This window comes from Musca vetustissima, unplaced genomic scaffold, assembly GCF_032173495.1.
Source record: "Musca vetustissima isolate MV318-11 ecotype Yass unplaced genomic scaffold, APGP_CSIRO_Mvet_v1 utg68149, whole genome shotgun sequence".
NCBI lineage: Eukaryota > Metazoa > Arthropoda > Insecta > Diptera > Muscidae > Musca > Musca vetustissima.
Window position 1 is genome coordinate 47,205 of NW_026877051.1, and position 23,375 is coordinate 70,579.

The window sequence follows — 23,375 nt, forward strand, 5'->3', positions numbered from 1 at the left end:
AAGAAATTGCAATGAGTTGGACACACCTTAAGTAAAAAATTCTATAACATAACCACAACGGCGCCTAAAAAATCCCTGAGGATCAAGAAATCGCCCTTGAAAAAAGTCTTCTTTTAAAAATCCACGCCTTGTATGAGCCTTGAAAAAAGTCTTCCTTAAAAAATCCAGGCCTTGTATGAGCCTTGAAAAAAGTCTTCTTTTAAAAATCCACGCCTTGTATGAGCCTTGAAAAAAGTCTTCTTTAAAAAAATCCAGGCCTTGTATGAGCCTTGAAAAAAGTCTTTTTTTAAAAAGGCTTCTTAAATAAATCCAGGCCTTGTATGAGCCTTGAAAAAAGTCTTCTTTTAAAAAAGGTTTCTTAAATAAATCCAGGCCTTGTATGAGCCTTGAAAAAAGTCTTCTTTTAAAAAAGGTTTCTTAAATAAATCCAGGCCTTGTATGAGCCTTGAAAAAAGTATTCTTTTAAAAAAGGCTTCTTTAATAAATCCACGCCTTGTATGGATGGCCTTTGAAAAAAGTCTTCTTTAAAAAATCCACGCCTTATATAGCCCTTGAAAAAGTCTTCTTTAAAAAATCCACGCCTTATATAGCCCTTGAAAAAGTCTTCTTTAAAAAATCCACGCCTTATATAGCCCTTGAAAAAGTCTTCTTTGTATATCCCTTTAAAAAAGTATTCTTTAAAAAATCCACGCATTATGTTGGTCCATACTTCCCACATTCTTCAATTGCGGACTAGCGATCGTCATGTAATGACCTCCACGCTTTATATAAGACCTATATAATATTTTTTATCAATATGATAACATTTAAAGAATGTCTTCTATCTGTAGAAAATTTGTGACCCTATCAACCTCATTTAAAAACAAAAGTAACAACAAATTTAAACGTATTCCGAAAACAAGACCCTCATATCTTATTCGGAATCCCCCATAATACTCATGAAGCGAATGAGTAATATGCTATGGAAATATAACGTTCTATAATAACTCAAAACAAATCATACGGAGCTTCTGAGTTTCTAGAGGGAAAAATAAATAATAAAAAATCACTCAAACTAGAGGGTGGTGGAAGTCGAACGGGTTGGCGGATTGCGGTACGATAAAGTCAATAATAAAAAATTCATCTTATCTTATCACAAGTCCAATGAACAAATAAACGTTACTTTATCTGAGAAGAACTCAACCACGATCCTAGTCAAAGAGAGCACTACGAACGAAATCAACAACAACAAAGGTGGTACTCTTCTATGGAACCAGACGTTTGTTGTCATCGTAGTAGTCTCCATATCAGCAAAAAGGCAGGCTGTTATACCAACAGAAAAAATCTACCGGGCAAAATTCTTTTTTTAGCCAAATTCCATAGACAATAACAATTGTTTAAACAAAAAAATAAATTAAAAAAATAATACTCAGTAATAACTAAACTCTAACAGAGTTAATATCGAGCAAAAAATACGAAACGAAGCGGAAAAATATAAATAAAAAAATTACGCAAATACTTTTTTTTAAATTTAGATAAAAAAACTTCGGTAATTTTTCGGTGATGTTTTAATTATAAAAATAAAAATAAAAAAATAAATAATCTACACAATAATGGCAAATTTACGTGGTCTATGGGATAAATTCGTATATAAATTCTTTCAATTTGCTCCCAGTATTGTAGGTGCGTGTAGTTTCTTTTATTTTTTTTTTCGATATTGTGAAATTTAATGGTCTTATCTACGTCCACGTTCTATATATGTTTTAATTAATATCATAAAATAATGAAATAATATTTTCTTCCTCCATTCAAAATTTGATTTAAAAGTGTGCCTAAGTTTCTTACCATGTGGCCTGGTATTTGGTTATACGATATCTTCCTTTGTTGCTGAACGAAATGTGGATAGTGGCGTCATTGTCTATGGCCCCTTGATATTGGGCGCCTGCTGGGGCTTTGTAGCTGCCTTGGCGATGTTCGCTCTAAAATTTATGCGTTCCCGCATTGTTTTCTGGCATATGTATATTCTGTTGGCGGCGGGTGTATTCCATTTGATATCGAGCTGTTTCTATTTTGCCGATGATTTTGGTAAGTATTGGAACTAAGTAAATTAATAACAAAATAAGTATGACTGACAAAGATTTTGCGATTCCTTACGGGGATGAAAGCCCCTGGCGAATATATTACGGATACATTTTGGGTTATGGCGCGATTTGTTGACAACTCTAGAGTTTATAATCATTACTGAAAGGTCATTAAATTCGCCCGGGCCGAACTTTTTATATTATCCACCATGAGGTGTGAATTAAAAACTCCTTAAATAGGTTGGAACTGTATATGTGGACTATACTATCGCATTATGAGGTAATAGGTTCCTAAAGATCTGAAAATATATGTTGTAAATTACAGACACAGGTAGTAAATATGACATACCGAAAATTAACAGGTATGGGGAATATTTGAAAACATTAACCAAGCATGCATATTTTTTGAAAAGAAGTATTCTATTCAACAGGAATCCGGTATCTCAAAACAGTAGCCACTTCAATGAGAAAATTTGGTAAAAAAAAAAAAAAACATAAAAAGACCGAAAATGAGGTGGGATCTTTATGTGGTGGCCTATATAGACAAGTTTCTGCAAAAATGTGTTTTACTGTCCAATATCCCGTAATGCCAGATTACATCCACTACGATGGAAAAATGCAGTTAAAATCTTCAAAATACTGACAATGACGGCTATGATAAACCATGGACCTGTTTATATGTATGTCTAGCCTTTACCAAATAGTAGTCACAACGACCCATCCACAACGATGGGGAAAATGCGGCCTTTGAAATACAGAAATGTAATCCGATAGTAATCATTTTTATACCCTCAGCCTTATGGCGAATGAGGTTATATTTCGAAATATTGGTTTTAGACCCCATGTTTCTTTGGACCAAATCCGTTTCAGAAAATTTGGAGTCGATTTACACATGTCCGTTGTCTGTCTGGTTGGCTGATGCGCACGATAACTGTCGAGGGAAATAACCAATTTCATCCAAACTTTGCACATCTTTATATTACTTCCAAACTTAGTTTAAGTTCGGTCGGTCCACTGTCCGCAAAATTATCAAAATTGTGCTAAAAATGTTTTTTAAAATAACATGCAAACGAACTATCCGATTTTAACGAAACTTTGTACAACCTAGATCAAGTTTGAAGATGGAACCCATTGGTCAACTCCTTCTGGTACCTCCCCCCAGAGGGTCAAAATTTTCAATATGTATAAATCCAAATATATGTCCGATTTGAACCAACCTTTGGATCAAGTCCGAAAACGTTAACTCCTCTTCCACACAAAAGGTCAAAATAATAAAACCTGTGTATATCTCCGAAGACGTCCTTCGCAAACCATATGATGAGGGTATATATCTATCGGCAACACCTACTGACACTTGTTTACTTGTTTGACATCCAAATATTCTACAAAAATTTCCCTTATAAGATTTTACATATGGTCATCATAGGCAAGAAATTGATATTCGATTATCGATATGCAAACAATTCGGTGCGGCCGGGACGTTTAATTAGGGGATTTACAAAAATATGTTTATAAGTATATCAAAAGTTTTCTTAAGACATGTCAAAACATGAGCCTATATTGAAAATTATATTCATAAATATACATATGACAGTCTACAATAATCCGGAATGTCAAATTACAGCCGTTTCGTTTGAGTTGGTGGCGGGTAAGGTAATTATGTCTTAGTTCTTGGGTTATCGTTTGTCAGGTGTTTCTTGATCGAACTCCAATACGTGATCCTTGGGGATTCCATTCTAGTGTCATTCTGGTTAAGCTATGGACAGTTATCCTTGAGGTGTGGCCATCCCCTCTCGATTTTTAGGTTTAATTTATTTTTTATAGGTTCCCGTTTTTTTTTTAGATTCCGCAGCTATATGTTACATATGGAATTGGAGCAGAATATCCAGCATATGATTTTGAGGCATTCGTTTATTAATGATGTTAGAGACAAACCAAGTTTCGTTATCGTATAGCATGATAATCTGAGTCGCAAGTTGTCGTGAGAGACTCCATGTTATTCCACTCTTTTGGGAGCAAACTTCATTCAGGAGTGGCAGACTTTTTGGTTCCGCGTTGGGGAGAAAAAGGTGTCACTAATGTTCCCGCTGTGAAGAACTGAATGTTCTCCATGTCAGTGTATAGCTCTTTTATTCGTATTATTTTCTGTAGTACTATGTGCTCCCATTCCCTTGGTGCTCATTAATTCGTCTTCTTTGTTTTCATTTCGAATTTTGCTATTGTGACTAAATTACGAGCGATTTAACGCCTTTAGACTATTTTTGTTGGGCTATGTTAAAGATCATGTCTTATAGACAAGCACACTTCAAATTGACACGTAGGAATACACCAGTGCAGCATTTGTTCGTGAGATACCGGGAGAAGTGTTGGAAAATTGAGGCGCAGTCGCTGTCAACACTTGCATAAAATATTCCTCAAAAATTAAATTATATGGACCATACTATAACTCTTAAAAAATCTTTCTTTATATAGAAAATGGCTACGCGAAGTTCTGTACCAGTAAACCAAAAGCCAAATTTCCCGCCACATAGGTTGTAGGATGCCGAAAATTAGGGGGTAACGTTATATGGGGGCTAAACTTTGGCTTTAGCATAGTTTTTCAAAGTTTAGTTAGGTTTAACTAGCCTGTAAATGGAGATCAAGGTAATATTTGTAAGAAATCTGGCGTTTTGCTTTTTTATTTACATTACTTTAAGAAAAACTAAGAGGTTTCACGTATACAATGGTATATATTTTTTATAATATTCCTTATTCTATTACTCCACCTTATATAGGCAACTATAAAAAAAACATTCATGTGGAACCTTTTAAAACTAATGTTAATGCACTGTGTAACTTATCGCACATTTGCTTTTAAATGTTCAATGTCCTCCAAAATTAAAAAAAAATAATATGAATCACTATTAACAATAGGAAAACCAAAACTTTAATATCTTATCAATGAAAATAATTCAAATACTTTCAACAAGAAAATGGGGGTGAATTAAAACTAAATATTTATTTGGACTGCAGTAGGTCACTTGAATATCAAATATTTATATATAAGTATGTATTTTTAATTATTGATTAAAATACAGTACAGTACAGTAAGTTATCAAATAGATTGTACAGTTAAAAGAAAATTGAGATTTTAGGCAAATGAAGCATGGAGTAATGGTTTCTAATTAATCATCAAATTTGAGTAAAAAATAAATTTTAAATTAAAAGTTATACTCTAATGCTTAATGAGTTTGGTGGGTGCATTGTATGAAATAATTTCTATTGGTTTACTATCGTGTTTTATTTTTCTCTCAAGTGCCTAGACACTTGAGTTTTTTCTTAAATGAATTTCCTTTAATAACATTTTTTCATAAACTCCACACCATCCCCTCAGTCACAACTATGGAAACTTTTATATGGTTATAATTTAATTCAATTTTTATATAAATAAATTCCAAGATATTACTTATAAAGATTATAATTCTATATAAGCCAAAAATATTGAACTTTAGATCGTGAAAACATTGCAATTCGCTTCTCCCTCATCCATAATTTACTTATGAGTAATTTTTTGTTTTTTGGTATCTGTCATTGTGTCCCGATATGGCACAATTAACTACCATTTGTTTGCAAAATAAAAAAATTAAAAAAAAAAACGGCTACACAAAATGTTATCCAAATATATATGGCAAAATATTAGTCGCAAAAATAATGCTCAAAATTTTGTTGTTCTTGTTGCTAACACAAAATGACAACAAGCGTCGTCGTAATTAAGATAACAACACACAGACTGAAATATGTATAGTAAGATTAATGAAAATACTAAGTCTTTTACTAAAATAAATTTGTCAAATAGCTAGCTAGACCATGTTACGCCTTTTATAGCCCTTAAACCAGTAAGGAAAGTAGTAAAGTCATACGGGGCCGCCTATATGATACCCTTCACCACTTTGGGTATATTCTACAGATGAATCCTATCAGACGTCGCATTTTTTAAAGGACCAGAAAAATGAAATTGGATCCATAAACATGTCATTCTGCAACCTATACTTTTTCATTTGGTCAGATATAGTAGCTAAATCTGAACCGATTTCAACGATTTCAGGAAACTTAACACACATCATGCTAGACCTAATTCATTACGCTGTGCCAAATTTCGTGCAAACCGAAGGATATTAAGGGACCTTGGTGCACCATTTCTATTAAATCGGACGAAAATATATATGGGAGCTATATTTAAATTTGAACCGATTTTCACGAAACTTAACGCACATCATTCTAGAACTAATTCATTAAGCTGTGCCAAATTTCGTGCAAATCGAAAGATATTAAGGGACTTTGGTGCATTTAAATCGGACGAAAATATATATGTGAGCTATATCTAAATCTGAAACGATTTTCAGGAAACTTAACAGTCATCATTCTAGACCTAATTCATTACGCTGTGCCAAATTTCGTGCAAATCGAAAGATATATAGGTACTTTGGTGCATCATTTACATTTAATAGGACGAATATATATATTTGAGCTATATCTAAATCTGAACCTATTTTCAGGAAACTTAACACACATCATTCTAGGCCTAATTCATTACGTTGTGACTTTGGTGAACCATTTACATTAAATCAGACGAAAATAAATATGGGAGCTATATATATATATATTTGAACCGATTTTTCCCAATTTCAATAGGGTTCGTCCTTGGTCCAAATAAGTGACCTGTGCCAAATTTCATCCAAATCGGATCATAAATGTGACCTGTACTTTATTTACAAAAATATCTAGACAGACGGACATGCGTAAATCGCCACAGAAAGTGATTCTATGCATATGTGTCTATCTCGTTTCATTTTGCCTGTTACAAACATATGCGTAAAGACATAATAAATATTCTGTACCACAGTGTGGTGGAAAAATATTCTTTAAAAAATCCACACCTTGTATGAGCCTTGAAAAAATATTCTTTAAAAAATCCACACCTTGTATGAGCCTTGAAAAAATATTCTTTAAAAAGTCCACACCTTGTATGGATGGCCCTTGAAAAAAGTCTTCTTTAAAAAATCCACACCTTGTTTGACCCTTGAAAAAATATTCTTTAAAAAATCCACACCTTGTATGAGCCTTGAAAAAATATTCTTTAAAAAATCCACAACTAGTATGAGCCTTAAAAAAATATTCTTTAAAAAATCCACATCTTGTATGAGCCTGGAAAAAAGTCTTCTTTAAAAAATCCACGCCTTGTATGGATGGCCCTTGAAAAAAGTCTTCTTTAAAAAATCCACGCCTTGTATGGATGGCCCTTGAAAAAAGTATTCTTTACAAAATCCACGCCTTGTATGGATGGCCCTTGAAAAAAAGTCTTCTTTAAAAATCCACGCCTTGTATGGATGGCCCTTGAAAAAAGTCTTCTTTAAAAATCCACGCCTTGTATAGCCCTGGAAAAATATTTTTTTTAATTTACGTACTAATATCCGAAAATATTTAAAAAAATGGTTAAAAATATTATTTGAAAATTCCATGGGTTTAAACCCCCTCTGTGGTTATTTTAAATTAAAATAATAAAAAAATCTAGTAGTGATTTAAAACATAATTATATTATTATATTTTTATTAATTCCTATTTTTATTCTAACTTTTTTTTCAGATAATATCGGTGCCTTCATCTCATATCTGGGTCATAGTTTGACATTTTTGGCTGGCCTCAGTTTTCTGCATAGCATCCTGAGCAAAGGTAGTCGAGCACTGTTTATGGCAATCGCCTTCGGTTTCTATATACTCGGTATGGCATCAGCTGTTAGTCTGATTGGCACTTCGTACACCAAGAATACCATGGAAAATACTAATGGTACACCCGAAGAGCTAACCCATGGAATATATGTGGATTTTGCTGGAGTATATTTGTCCATATCAATTGTTGTGCTGGCCCTGCTAATCGGTATTGTTGTACTCAACTATTTTGGACATACCGATTTTGAAAACAGTTTGGATAATGATTTACGTATTGCCAATTCAAATGGTTCGATTTTCGATAAACGTGATGAGATTATAAAAAGGATTGAATTCTTTTATGTTACCAAAAATCAACAATGGAATGTAACTCTCCTACTCATCTTTACCGAGGCCATACAATATTCTCTGTTTATATATTTCGCCTTTTGGTTCTCCCTTAACTCCGCCATGCGGGTCACTGATATTATGAACATAGATGTAATGTATTGGGTGATATATGCAGGCAGTGTCCTAGTCCTTATCCCATTGATTTGGGTCTCAGTGAAGGTGACATTTGTTGCCAATCAATTATGCCTCATCGTTTTGACCATATTGAGCATGATCATTTGCAATTCCGTTAAGACCACTGTACCATTTTGGTTGGTATTATTTTTCTTTGGTATGTCATATTCGAATTTGCAAATACTCCTAGTTGAAGTGGCCCATTTCCGTTATTTGGAATTGTTGATATACGTTTCATATCTTTTGAAACTGTTAGCCACATCGGTGGTCTATTATTATTTTGTTGCAAATGCCAAAAATTCATATTTCTATTCGACAGATATTAGTACCCTAATGTCTCAGGGTTTTGTTTTCATTATAATTGGTAGTTTATTGGCCTTGGTGGTGGGCATGAAAGTGCCACGTACCCATCGTACATCTCTGTTTGAGATACAATATGGTCTGTTGGGTATTATTTTCCAAAAACATCAAATTGAACAATTAAATGTTAGATGTTTAAATGATGGTACAATACCAACAATAACACGACAGGAATATTAAGAGAATTTTTAGAAGTGTACTGCAAGTGGGCCGACCACTGATGTTATGAATTGTTATACTTAAGTATTTATTTTAATTATTTTCAAATTTGTCTGCCAATTTTTTTAATAAATAATATGTTAATTAAACAAAAAAATGTTTTGATTTCACAATAATTTACAAAGGTAAGTTATAAAAATTAAAAAAATTATATTATTTAAAGAAGTCCTGGCCTGTTACAGACGTGTTGAAAAATTATTCTTTACAAAATCCAAGCATTTTATAGTGATTGAAAAATTATTTTTTACAAAATCCAAGCATTTGATAGTCTTTGAAAACTATTTTTTAAAAAATTCATGCATGGTGGACCCGCGCCTTATGATGAATATAGAAAAAGACAGGCTTTAAAAATCTACGCCTTATGTTGGATGTAGAAAAAGACGGGCTTTAAAAATCTACGCCTTATGTTGGATGTAGAAAAGACGGGCTTTAAAAACCCACGCCTTATGTTAGATGTAGAAAAAGACAGGCTTTTAAAATCCACGCCTTATGTTGGATGTAGAAAAAGACAGGCTTTAAAAATCCACGCCTTATGTTGGATGTAGAAAAAGACAGTCTTGTAAAAATCCACGTCTTGTATGGATGCTTAAAAAATGTTCTTTAAAAAATCGACGCCTTGTATAGCCATTGAAAAATATTCTTAAAAAAATATTCGTTAGTCCGTAAAAAATTTCTTTAAATAATGCACGCCATGTAAAAGATATTTTTTATGTATTGGCAACTTCCCTACAACCTGTCTTCTTGGTGAAAACATGCCATAGAATGGAACATTTATAATTTTTCCATTCTTAAGTTTTTGGTGTGTGTATCATTAATATGGTCTGAAGAGTGACTGGAAATCAGACAAAATTAACGATTTGGTCCATTTGATCCCACAAATTATAAATGGTCATCACCGAAAGCTTGTAGCTCCAGCCTGTACATAATGATTATGGACCGGTACAAAATTATAGGATATATCGATTCAGCTAATCGAAATACCTTTTAATGCTTTCAGTTGACAAAACCTCATTGGACACTGAGCTATGACCATAACGTTACCACTGTAGTAGTCCTGGATGAGAGAGGATTCAGTTGATAATGATATATATAAAAACATGTCTGTCCTGCGAATCTCTTACCTGCAAATGAAAGGAAAAACAATTATGTATTTGAAGACAGTGTTGAAAAAACTTTAATGTAAACCACTTCATCCGTATAGCCGCTGCCTTCACATATTGATTTTGAGTAGTACATATTTATATGGCAGGATCGTATATAGGCCAAGGATGCAAATCACACCAATTTCTAACGAAATGTTTCAACCTATACCGATACACCGATATGCTACCAGAGTTTTCCACACAAATTCACAAATATTGATTTTTTCAAACATTCACATACAAACACCACCACGTATTAATTACAAGCGAAAAATATTGACAATTGAATAGTTTTCTGTTGGAAATAGTGAAAAATTGCGCGATCACTAATAAATCCGATCGTTTTAAGACGTTTCATGTCAAAATTGTTTAAAGCAAACGAAATTTGTCATAAGCTTATGTTCCACTAAACACAGGGTGGAGTGAAGAGAATTTATTTTGCTTTCAAAGTGACCGATTTACAGGGTGGTTATAAATCATATATTAGTATATGATTAAAGGCAATACCCAATGGTAAATCGAGAATTAATAGGAATTGTTGTGTACGTAGTATTCGGAATATGTAAGATAGAACTTTAAAATTTTGCATATAGATTGTAAATTGACTGTAATTTTATGTTTTTATAGAGTAGAAAATCTCCCTTTCAGAGTAGCCCCATTATAACGGTATTATGGTTGATAATTCTTCCTCAAAAAAATAAATATTTGAAATATTGGTTTTAGACCCCATATTTTTCCAATCCGAAATGGAAACACACAATTTTATATGTTGGATGTATATTTATAAAGGGATATCAAAGACAAACTTGATAATAAAGCCAACTTAATATGTCAAGCCTGAATTCCTCTTATGTGTTTCCTACCTAACTCTCGAAGCAAGTAACTGATTTCATCCAAATTTTGCACATCGTTCTATTTCTTCCAAACCTTAGTTCAAGTTCAAAGTTACGGAATATCGGTCCACTACTTCTGGTAACACCCCAACAATATGGTAAAAAATTACTGAAAATGAATTTTCTAATATCGTACGAATCGAATAGTCCGATTTTAACCAAATTTTGCAAAACCTATTATCTTTATCAAGAACAGATCAAGTCCGAAGATATAACATATTGGTTCATTCTTTCTGGTAACTCCCCCACAAATGGTCAATATTATCAATATTTATAAAACCAATATTTGATCCGATTTGATCAGAACCGTGCACATCGTTACATTAAGTTCGAAGCTGAGGAAAATCGGTTCACTCCTTCAGGTACCTCTCCCACTTGAGGGTTTAAATTTTGTAAATATTATATGACACGAACTGAATATACAAATTTGATCCAAGCTTTGCACATCGTAATCCTTCTTTAACATCCCCCACAAATGGGTAAACTTTTTGAAATGATGTTATTTCAAAAACAATGGTGTGTAATGTCCAATTTAAGGCCAAATATGCTTTTCGTAATATTTCTTTCGAACTTATGTTGGAAGATGGGTACATCCGGTCCACTCCTTCTGGTACCACGCACACAAAATGGCCAAAAACCGACTATCCGATTTTAACTAAACTTTGCACAACCTAATATTTTAACCATTGGTCTGTTCCCTACTGCAGAATCTCCTAGTTTTTACTGCGATAAAAATGTTTCCTTATGGAATGTCCGATTTGATGTGCACATCGGAATATTTAAAACATAATTCAAGTAGGAAAATGGGACTCAACCGACCCATTTCTTCTGGTACCCCCAACACAAATTGATCAAAATGTTCTTGAAACTTAAGATTAAAATCCGTTTTCACAACGTAATATTTTAACATTGCCGGTATAATTTTGGAAGATGGGTCTTATCGGTCCACTCCTTCTAGCACCTTCCCACAAAGGTTCAAAATTCTGAAAACTTGTAAAACTCATATGGTGTGAACGGAATATCCAATTTCATTCAAATTTTGCATATTATAATATATTTACCTCACCGTTGGTACACTCCTTCTGGTACCTTCCCCACAAAGTATGAACCTTCTGAAAATTTGTTAATCCAATATCAAGATAATGGATATTTGATTTGATCCAAACATTGCAAATCGTAAAAATTTTCACATTTGTGAACCAATATTATTTACTAACAAAACACTAACATATTAAAGGTTATAAATCGATCTCTGTAGATGTGTTCAATTAAAAAAAAGTACTCTATAATTTTTTGCCAATATTTTAATTTAAAATATGTCTATGCCCATCTGTATTTATTTATCCTTCCATTATATAATCCCTATATTTTTAAAGAAATGTGAATAAGTCATACTTTTTAAAAGTCAAAATAAAAAGAAAATCAGCGCCATATTTAAATTTTGCAACTTTTCGACATTTCACATATAACAAAGCCAATCGGATACGCCAGCCTCTAACCTCCTTCCCTTATATCAAAATTTATACGTTTCCCAATAAATTTAAATTTTCGTACCAAAATAGGGCACTAAAGTTTTTATTTCCGTTTTTGTAACATCCTGTCAACTTCATATTTACTTTTAATTTTCTCTGTAACACCCTGTTGTATTTTGACATACTGTCTTGGTCTTCTCTCTATGAAGTTATTGCAGTTTCACAACGGCCGGGTTAAAACGTATTTCAGTGAAGTGAATAATAAAATCAAAATTATAATTAATATATTATAAATTATATAATAAAATATAAATATATGAATAAAGCAAGGCTTTCTGCAAAGCAATATAATAAAATTTATGTGGTATTTCATATTTTTATATAGAAAAAAAAATGAAAATAGTTTTTGTGCAAAAAGAAAGGGCAACAAAGCTCGGAAATTGTCATAAAGAGTGTGAGGGTGTTAGTAAAAAAGTGCGCGAAAATTGGCGACATTTGATGAGTTTTTTGTTGCCTGAAGTGAAAAAAGGGTTTATTCCTCAATGCAGCCATAAAATAAAAAAAAAATTAAAAGATGAAAAGAAAATGTGTGTGTGTTTTTTTAAAGAAAAGAAAAAGGCAATTTTTCGTCCAATAAATCAATCACAAATGTGTTAAATGTAAGAAAAAGAGTTCAATTGTTGTTTCTTATTAGAAAAATCTAACGGAAAGAAATTGGAAAAGGTTTATAAGTGATAAATATAATTAAGTTTATAAATGATAAATATATAATAAATATAATTATACAAATTAGTGAAAATATGTAATTACGAGCTATCGATCCGCCGGTAAATTTCGCGATCCCTACGTTAAAGAGTTTTGGCCCCCTCGGTCGTCGGTATGGGGTTCATATTTAATGGCGGAAGTGTTCGTGATTAGTTTTGAATGTGTTAAAATCAAGAAAAAAATGTTGTGATGAATGCAGTCTTTCATATGTTATATCTGCCCATACTACGTCGAAAGATTTGGTCCATTTTGAAAGGTAGATGAATTTTTTATTAAATGTATTCTTAATAAATAATAATGCATTTTTCTTTTTCTAGATAGAATGACATGGAACATAAGGAGTACGTTCATCGGTCGTCGTATGAGGTAAGAAGCAAGTACATAATAAATAGGTATTCACTTTTTAGGGCTCTATTTTTCAGTACCTATTCAACAGATACAACAACTGTATTGTCCTCCGATACTTAATTATATAAAAACTAGAACCAAAAACATATAACAATTTAGTATTAGCTAAAAATGTTTTTGCAAAAAAAGTTATCACCCCTATCAGTCTGGTTGAAATTTAGGTCCTCTCAAGGCTCTGTTTTGTTTTAATATGCAACTCAGTGTTTGACTTTTGAGGCTATATTTTCTAGCGGCGGACGTTGACGTCTCAAGGTCGCACACACCATTTGAAATAGCTTTTTTCTATCGCATTTTCGTCAATACAAGCACTTTTGGTCTTATATGTGTAATTTCGAAAAGGATATTAAATGATTATTTTTAAAGACAAACTCAAAAACATTTTAAGGAAAAAATATAGCACTACTTTATATGCCGAATGTTCTCACTATAAAGTGCCGAATTTACCTCAAAGTTACTTTCTGTAGAATTTTTTTATTTTTTTCTATCAATTTTCTAAAAACATTATATATTTAATTATTTTTTTTTTATAAGAATATGCATTGTAATTAAATGCTATTTAATAATACTGTCTTAATAATTAAGTTTTATACATGAAATATTACAAAAACATGGAAATATGACAAAAACATAAATAAAATCATTAGCTAGAGATTTCAAACTTTGCGAATGTAATTTATTTTGATATTCGATACCTGTGAAAACATTTTATGTAAATAACATAGCACTACCTGTATATTACGAATATGTCCCAATTTAAAATGCCGAATATACCCCAAAGTTACTTTCTCTTGTTTTTTTCCTATCAATCTTTTAAAAACATTATATCTTTAATTATTTTTATAAGAATATGCAAAAAACGTGCGTCTAAAAAAATCATTAGCTAGAGATTTCAAACTTTGCGAAAGTAATTTATTTTGATATTCGAAGGTGTCACAGTCTCTCCTATCTGCTAATAGGGAACTCTCCTAAAATACACATACAAACCTCAGTTCAAGTAAACGATTCTAAATCCGTGAGCGAAGTAGTATAGTTGAACGGGACAGACTATACATTTTCGTGCCAGTTTCCAATTATTTGTGTAAATCTGGTAGTCCTTCTCAAAATTCATTAAAAACTATGCTTATAGCTGTAAAAGTCAAACCTAAAATTAATTTAAAAATTCACGCTTATAGCTCTGATAGTTCTTTTCAAAATTAAGTTTTAAAATCCACGCCTATAGCTCTGATTAGTCCTTCCTAAAATTAATTAACAAATTCTGATAGTTCTTCCTAAATTTGGTTTAAATCTGATAGTCATTCTCGACATTAATTTAAAAATACACGCCTATAGTTTTGATAGTCCCAATTAGAATTAATTAAAAAAAATCCGCGCTTATAGCTCTGATAGACCTTTTCAAAATTAATTTAGAAATCCACGTTTATAGCTCTGATTAGTCCTTCCAAAAAACCCACGCTTACAGCTCTTAATTTATAAAATCTACGCTTAAAATTCTGAGTGTCCCTCCTAAAATTAGTTTAAAAATCTTTGATATTTATTATCAAAATAAATTTAAAAATTTGATTTAAAGTGTAATTTTGGTAAATTTTCTAGACCCTATAGAATGAAAACTTTTAAAATTTTTCACATCAATCGTTCCCCAGATCTATTTCAAACATAAAAGTTCGTGGTGTTCGGATCATAAATATGATCTGTATAACTATTAGAAAAACGAAAAAAAACAAAAATTTAAGCTAATATAATTTTCATCACCGAAAACTATAAGTTTCATTATTATACGTCATTCACAACTTGCAAAAATTTCCTAACGATCTGCGCATTATTTGAAAGTGCGATGCTAAATTTAATATTATATATCAAAATATTACAAATGACTTGATCCATTTGACCCGCAAAATATGGACCGTTATAAAAACACATTTCCAAAACTACCTCATTATTCTCAACCTTGATTCACATTTTTAGCTCTATCTGTTTCCAGCTACGAAATTGTACTAAATTTAATTGGTACTTTTCGGATACTACATCTGTGACCCTCATTCCAAATTTTAAGAATTCAAACTTCGCCAAATACAAATGCTACCATATTTAGTACTTTTCGTGCCGTTTTATGCCTCATTCCAAATTTTAAGAATTCAAGCTTCGCCAAATACAAATTCTACCATATTTAATACTATTCGGTGACCCTCGAAATTCCAAATTTTGACACATTTGGACTAAAACCTTCGACCCAAATTTCAAATAGCTTTAAAATGCGTTAAGTCAGTCAATCACTTTAATTTTGTATTATATATACAAGATAATCAGCAAATTCTATATAAAATTCTTGAAAAACAACTCAACGGATTTCACATACATCTTGACTTTATCATATTCCTAAAATAGGTAACTTATTCCAAATTTTAAGAATTCAAGATTTCATACCAAACGAGGTCTGATACGATAGATTTAATACCTTGTGACATATACTTGCATAAACTTAAATCATATATCAATATAGGTGAACATACCGAGCTACAACTAATGCAATGAGAATGGATAACGATCTTCTTTACGATATACGCAAAGCTGGACGACCTAGATTCTAATAGGAAAAAACGTGTGAATGGGAATATTTATACAATATATTATTGTGTGTATAATTAACACTATAAAAATTCTATAACAAAACTCATCTTGTTATTTTTAATATTTTAACAGGTGTTGTACGATCCCAATATAAATTACTTTTCTCCAAAGGCACTACAGGTTCTTCGGCAACAATAAAGTTTAAGGAATCTAAAATAAACAAAACACAAATAATTGAAATTCAAATTTTTAAATATCCCTCTATTCCACTTACCCAATTTCTTTAGAAAACCATTTAGAGTATGTTCATTTCTAACCGTGGCTGCTAAATACATTTCCACCTTCTGGTTGCCGAGTTTAAAAACATAATCAATGGCAAATGATAAATCATCAAAACAGCTATCATCATAAACGACATCGGCAGCTAATAATATTTCAGGACTCAAATCTTGGACCTCTTCAATTTCATTTATTGCATCCCATGGTATTACAGAACATTCCAACATTTGATTATTCCATGAGAATTTCTTTCCTTGCGAACTTTCTTCTTCCGCTACATTTGGAAAATTACGTTTAACACTTTCACACATTAATTCCACGCATTGAGGACTACCATCGCTAATCATGATCTGTTGGGGTTTACACATTTTAAATAGTATAAAACCACATAGACCCGTACCAGCTCCCAATTCCAAAACTTGTTTATTTTCTATTAAATCGCGATGGTGTAACAAAAAATCGGATAATGCCAATGAAGCTTGCCAACTGCAAAGGCCTGTAGTACCTTCGGCCACAAAACTTTTTGATTCACGTAGCGTAAAGTGAGTCTCATCATCCAATAGATAATGTTTAAATGCATATTTTTGTGTACTATCTTCGGCAACCCGCAGTTGGACATCACAATAACTCTCATAGACAGTGTCATGGACTTCTGAGGTAGTTTGTTCCAAAAATGCTATTAACTTCTTGAGGAAATTCAATTGGTAGGCGATTTTAATGGGTAGCTGTTGATTTAGCACTGCATTGTAGGTGGCGTCTATCAAATCCTTTTGTTGATCCCATGTCATATCTTTGGGGAAGGCCTAAAAAATGATAAAAAACTTATTAATTTTTTTTTATATTAAGAAATATGTTATATGTCATACCTCCCATTCTATACAATGCAAGGGATAACAGCACAAATATTGTTTTTGTATTTGTCTGAGAAATGTTTTAAATTCCATTGAGGTAGTTTCGGACATAGGTTTTATTTAGGAATTTATTTTTTATTTCAATTTTTTAGAAGGATAGATTTTTTTTTTTTTTTTTTTTTTTTTTTTTTTTTTTTTATTATTTTGGTTGGCCCACTTTCTATAGGGATAGAAGGTTTAGTGCCATGTATCCGTATGTAGCTTTGCTACGAATTTGACTTTATCCATAGATGGTGGTTTGTGTTTTGCAGGTTGACTTCGATCTTCTTTAAGAATTTGACCACAATGTTCAGACTTTCTAAGCCTTGTGTATCAGTGAACTCTTCTACTGTGAAGGAGTCACATAGTAGCGAAAAGCATCTTCTTGCTATTAAATTTACGAAAATTAAAAATTTCATGCGCAGCTGTTTGGATTTTGTTGAACGACTCGTAATTTATAGGTTATCCGCATTTAAAAACACACGTGTTAGTTAAGCGAACGCTTAACAACCGCCATTTTGTAAAAATCATTTTTTAAGCCCGTGGGCGTGTAGTACTCATTTAAAATTTTTTTACGTCTTTCTTGTGAGCCGTCCGGGGACGAACTGAGAAGGATAGATTTGTAAAATGCTTATAAAAATGTAATTGTAAACAACAACAGCTGTTTTGTGTTTAAGGTTTGGTGAACACATGTTTTGAAACGTTAGGATGTGTTCAGATATTTTTTGCTGGCCGTAGTTACACCACATTCACAATAACATTTGAGTAAAGTTTACGTTATGATTTGGGTATTTTTGAAATAAATTCATTTAAATTTTTATTTATTTGAATTTGAATGATTTTTAAATATTTTTTTTTCGAGGCGACGAGCCTAATGATCGGAGTTTTGCAATGAAAAGGAAAACCAGGGGAAGAACATACGCAGCCATCATTATGCGAGGCGTTTCGTCAGGTTCTCAGAGGATAAAAACCATACTGGGACACATTTTTATACCCTACACAACTATGTTGTCAGGGTATTAAAGCTTTGTGCAGCCCCAAGTGTTTGTAACACCGCGAAATATTGGTCTTAGACCCACCTTTAAGTATACCGATCGTCATACCTCGACTAGCTGAGTCGATCTAGGCATGTGTGTCCGTCCGTCCGTCCGTCTGTCCATTATATTTTGTAAACACGATATAGGCCACAGTTATGGACCAATCTTCACGAAATTTTGCATGTAGGATGGGTTCTGGCCAATGAAGACCCCTATTGGTTTTGGTAAAGATCGATTAATATCTAGGGGATGAAATGGACCAAATACTTAATTTTTATCGGTTTTTCTGGTCGCTCTAGAGGCCGCAATTATGACCCAAACATCGCGAATTGTTACATAGAGAAAGGGATCGGGCCAAAGAATAAGCATGCCTGTTTTGATAAGGATCGGTCAATATTTAGCGGGTCAAATGGACCCTGACTTGTGTGAAAAATTAGAAAATTTGTATTCTATGACGTATAGATTTACCCCTGAAGGACATAGACCCGAAAAGTTGTTTGTACATCCAAGGGCAGTTTTTGACCTTTAAATTGATACCAAATATATGGGCATATGTACTCAGATGTGGGAGTTACACTTAAATATTTACAGGTGGTTATGTATCAGATAGTATTTAGTAACCCTTTACCACACTAGAGTGCAGAAATATAGCTCTGATCGCTTTAAAATGTTCCATGAAGTTCCAGTTATGGTCAAGGACGACGCCTACAATTTTCGGTGACGATGAACTGGACCGAAAACTTAATGTTTTGTGTTTTTTCGAGTCGATCTGTAGGCTCCAATGGGAATAAGAAGATCACAATACAAGGGAAAGGAATCTGGACAAGTAATTAGAAGGGTTGTACTGAACATTAGTAATAATGGTCGGCCTCTAGTTGGTCCAGATGGTTCAAAAATCGCGAAATATTGCCCAAGCTCAGAATATAGATCCACAGAAAGTTAGTTTTTCGTGGAAGTTGTGTAGGGTATCATATGGTCGGCCCCGTCCGACTATACTGCTCCGCTCACTGGTTTAATATAAGTCCAACTAGCCTAACTTTTATATGATGACTGTGATTTGGTATTAGAGAAATGCCTCTTAACAAAATATTTTCAATATATTTGCGACAATATATTACAAGGCCAAAATGGGTCTTATCGTTCCACAAGCACCAAGATGGTCAACTCCAACATTATAAACATTTTTTTTTTATTTTTCTAAACTTATATAAAGTTCGGATTTCCATATGAACATAATGGTGTACTAGTTCTGATACAAACTTCATATATCACCATAACATAGGAAGCCTTTATAAAATGCGAAGATATATCCTATCGATCTAAAACATCTCTCATAAACATTTCAATAGTTTTAATTCTCATGTTGACCTAAAATCGTCTGAAATAAACTTGGGATTTCGTCCGTTTATAATAGATTCCGTGATCCTAAGATTTGTTTTATAATCGACTTTCTGATCTCCAGTTCATTCATAATCGATTCTCTAACTAAATGTTAGAAGCTCGCCCATAAAATACATCCTGTCTTTAAGATCGGTAAACTTCAGTTCGTCAATGATAAGCTTCAGTTCATCAATGATAGATTCCGTGGCCTTCAGCTTGCTTAAAATAAACTACTTAGCCTCCAATCTGCCTTTTATATCTTATATTGTATGGCCTTAGCTCGTGCAAAATTTCTTTGACTTCATATATTCTATAACTAGCATTTGCCCGGTACTTCGTTAGCGAATGTGGGTAATATTTAAACATGTATTAAAATATCATTTTATTTTCACAGGAAACTGTATATGACAGGAAAACTAAACAATCCACACATAAAAATCGACCATAAATTGATTTGAGTACCATTTTGTACCAAATTTCATGATTCGAGCTCTAAAGTTTCACCCAAATCTAAATTTCACCAAATTTAGTTCCATTTAGCACACATTATTTCCATTACCACACAACAAAACTTCCAGCATACCCCGATCTTACACAATGATTTCAACTTCAAATTTCAGGATTTCAACTCTATGGGTTCACCCACAATTCAAATTGTTCTAAATATAGTAAATAGTAGTAAAAATGTCTAAAACCTCCTTCTTACCACAAACCTACACCCCCATAGTGATCCTAAATCCAAGTTTCAGGATTCCAACTCTATCGGTTCACTCATAATTCAAATTGTACCAAATTTGGTACACGGTAGGACCAATTTCCAAAACAGTATACATACCCCAATCCTACCCCCCACACTGGTCCTAAATCCAAGTTTCAGAATTCCAACTCTATCGATTCACTCACAATCCAAATTGTGCCAAATTTAGTACAGCAGTACGAATTTCCATAACCTCCTGCTTAACCCAAGCCTTCACCATACAATGATTCCAAATCCAAGTTTCAGGATTCTATCGGTTTACCCACAATTCAAATTGTACCAAATTTAGTACACAGTAGTACCAATTTCCAAAACTTCCTACATACCCCAATTTTACACCTCCACAGTGATCCTAAATTCAAGTTTTAGGATTCCAACTCTATCGGTTCACCCACAATTCAAAATGTACTAAATTTAGTACATAGTAGTACCAATTTCCAATTTTTTTTGCGTTCGGCTCATCTAGTCTATATTCTAAAATAATATCAGTGGTCTATAATCGATTCGCTGGTCTTCAATTGTTTTACAATAAACATTTATTGGTGTGAAGCTCCTCCATCATAGACTATCTGTATTTAAGCTCATAGGCTACCCGACTTCGCATCTTCTAGAATAGGCATCAGGACATCATTTAGAATGTAATAGATTCCCCAGACTAATTGGCCTCCTAGCTTCGTATATATACATTTCTATCGAAATAATTTGAAAAATGCATATGCGAATTTTGTAATACCAATACAGAGGACGGTAAGAGTGTCTGATATAAAGAAACAATGGAATGCATAACCGAGGGAGTTGAAAGTAGGCGGTTGCTAGCACAAGAAACAGTAGTCAAATAAACTATTGCAAAACAAACACCAAGTAAGGGGAGAGGTGATTGTGGAGGTGTTTTTATAGGAGGAATAGTTGCGAAGTAGGAAAATCATGATCATACATGATCAATGTTTTTCAAAGCAAGGTACATGCAAAATATTGTTGCGAAATTGCATCTACGAATTAAATTCAACCGCGTCAAGGTTCGGAGCTTTTTAGAGCAGATTTTCTTGTATTAACGAATTTTTTGTATACAATCTACAATATTTTTCTTCCATGGTATACAGAGCTGTAACCTTAGGAAGATAAGGAGGTGAATTTGAACCCTAAGGAGCCGTACAACAATCGAGAGATGCCATAGGAACCAGGGTTCAAATCCCAGCCGGTCTAAAGCTGAATTTTTGAGTTTTATGCCTTTTTAGGCATACATTCTGTTTAGAATACTTAAAATATAGCCATTTTGCTATAATAGATTCGCTGGTCCTCAGATTTATTATTATGGCCTTTTCCGTTCGTCCGCTATAATATGTTCGCTGGCCCGAAGCTCGTCCAGAAAATACATCCTGTATTTTAGCTCGTACATAATTTACTTCCCGACTTTTAGTACCTCTATATGAGTCTATAATGATTCTTTCTTCTAACTAGAATCAACTGGATTTCAAGTTTATAATTGATTCTCTGTTCTAATATAGTCCCCGAATTTCATAACTTATTTTTATAAGCTTTTTATATGAGACCTGATCGTGTCACACAATAGCAAATGTAGGACATTATTATAAAAATTTACGTGTAATTTCTCGAATCATGTAAATTCCTTTCTTTGTGAAAAAACTTAGTCACCCAATTCCATGATCACCAGGATCTTTTGTCGACACTTTTCATATAAAGACCTTGATATTAATCAATTCTCTGCTTTAATTGAAAGTCTCTATTATTTTACAACCTTTTCAAAATCTGTTTTATCAAACAATAGAATTGAATTGTTTGACAACTGAATGAATAAAAACAAAAACTTCCACCTTCTATGGATAACTACCTGCCGATATTGTTTTTCTTATTATTAGCATTCGAGATTTCCTTTCAACATCATTTCCTTATCCGAACAATAATCGATTTGCGTCATTGTCAGGAAAAAAAATAAAATAAATAAATAAAAAGAAACCAAAGAAACGTGATCAATCGTTTTGCCTTGCAATCACGGTAAGCTGCAATAATCAAATAGCACACAAATCTAAAGCCCGAAAAAATCGAAAGAATTAAAAACGCATTTAATTGTGCAACAAAGTGGTGTTTGAGTTCCAAAAGAAACAACAACAAAAAATCCAAAAATCAAACAATCATAATTTAAATATAATGGGTCAAATTGAATAATTGGAAAACGAGGGTTGGGTATGAATGAATGGAAGCAGGAAAAATATCAAAGTAAATCATCGCAAGATTTATAGACTGTTTCATCCGCTGATCCCATTGTCGATGGTCTGATTAATAAACATCCAACACATAGACTTTATTTCTAGATATATGGGAATTCATTACCGTCAATTTCCCAACCTTATCATACCATATTTCAAATATCTTTAATTGTTAACAAAACCTAAAAAATAAAACCAACAATAGCAGTTTTTTAATTGAAAATAACCGAAGAGATATTTATCGCAAGGTCTAACAATCGATCGACAATTGATTTTCAATATCAACTAGACGATGCCGCCACCAGCAGCCATAGTATTTGTAAAAATGAATTGGAATAAATGAAACGATTTATGAGCATATCTTGTTAAGAAAATGCATTTCCGTTGAAGGAAATAATTTTCATATAAAAATGTGGTGGTAGTTGTAAATTCGATATGGGTTGTCTATTAAAAATTAATTAAATGCAATGCAATATGTTCGATGTTTTTTCTTTTAGAATATATAAAGAATGTTGATAAATGTTGCAAACATTAGGATATACCAAAAACGTTGACCTATTTCAAAATTCTATAGATCTACATAAAGTATTACCAGACTCAGAAGTCGCAGTGTATTTTTCATTAGGCTGTGTATTGGAGGATTTTCAAATAATACAACAGGTTTTTGTATTGGTTTTAATCGACTGATTAAACTTATATGTACAGTATTCCCCG

At 32.7% G+C, this 23,375-nt stretch overlaps 2 protein-coding genes across 2 annotated transcripts; one reads left to right on the plus strand and one right to left on the minus strand.

The window, feature by feature from the left end:
* The first annotated feature begins 1,568 nt into the window (after window positions 1-1,568).
* On the plus strand, window positions 1,569-8,816 carry LOC133321578 (uncharacterized). Its single transcript, XM_061530664.1, has 3 exons — window positions 1,569-1,662; window positions 1,807-2,064; window positions 7,683-8,816. Exons 1-3 carry the CDS (start codon window positions 1,593-1,595, stop codon window positions 8,807-8,809), a joined length of 1,455 nt encoding a protein of 484 aa, XP_061386648.1. The 5' UTR covers window positions 1,569-1,592; the 3' UTR covers window positions 8,810-8,816.
* A 7,380-nt stretch (window positions 8,817-16,196) lies between these two features.
* On the minus strand, window positions 16,197-17,334 carry LOC133321563 (protein-lysine N-methyltransferase EEF2KMT). The gene is made up of 3 exons (XM_061530649.1): window positions 17,239-17,334; window positions 16,368-17,175; window positions 16,197-16,303 (listed from the first exon to the last, which is right to left on the minus strand). The coding sequence occupies exons 1-3, from the start codon at window positions 17,332-17,334 to the stop codon at window positions 16,197-16,199; spliced, it is 1,011 nt and encodes a 336-aa protein (XP_061386633.1).
* Between the last annotated feature and the right edge of the window lie 6,041 nt (window positions 17,335-23,375).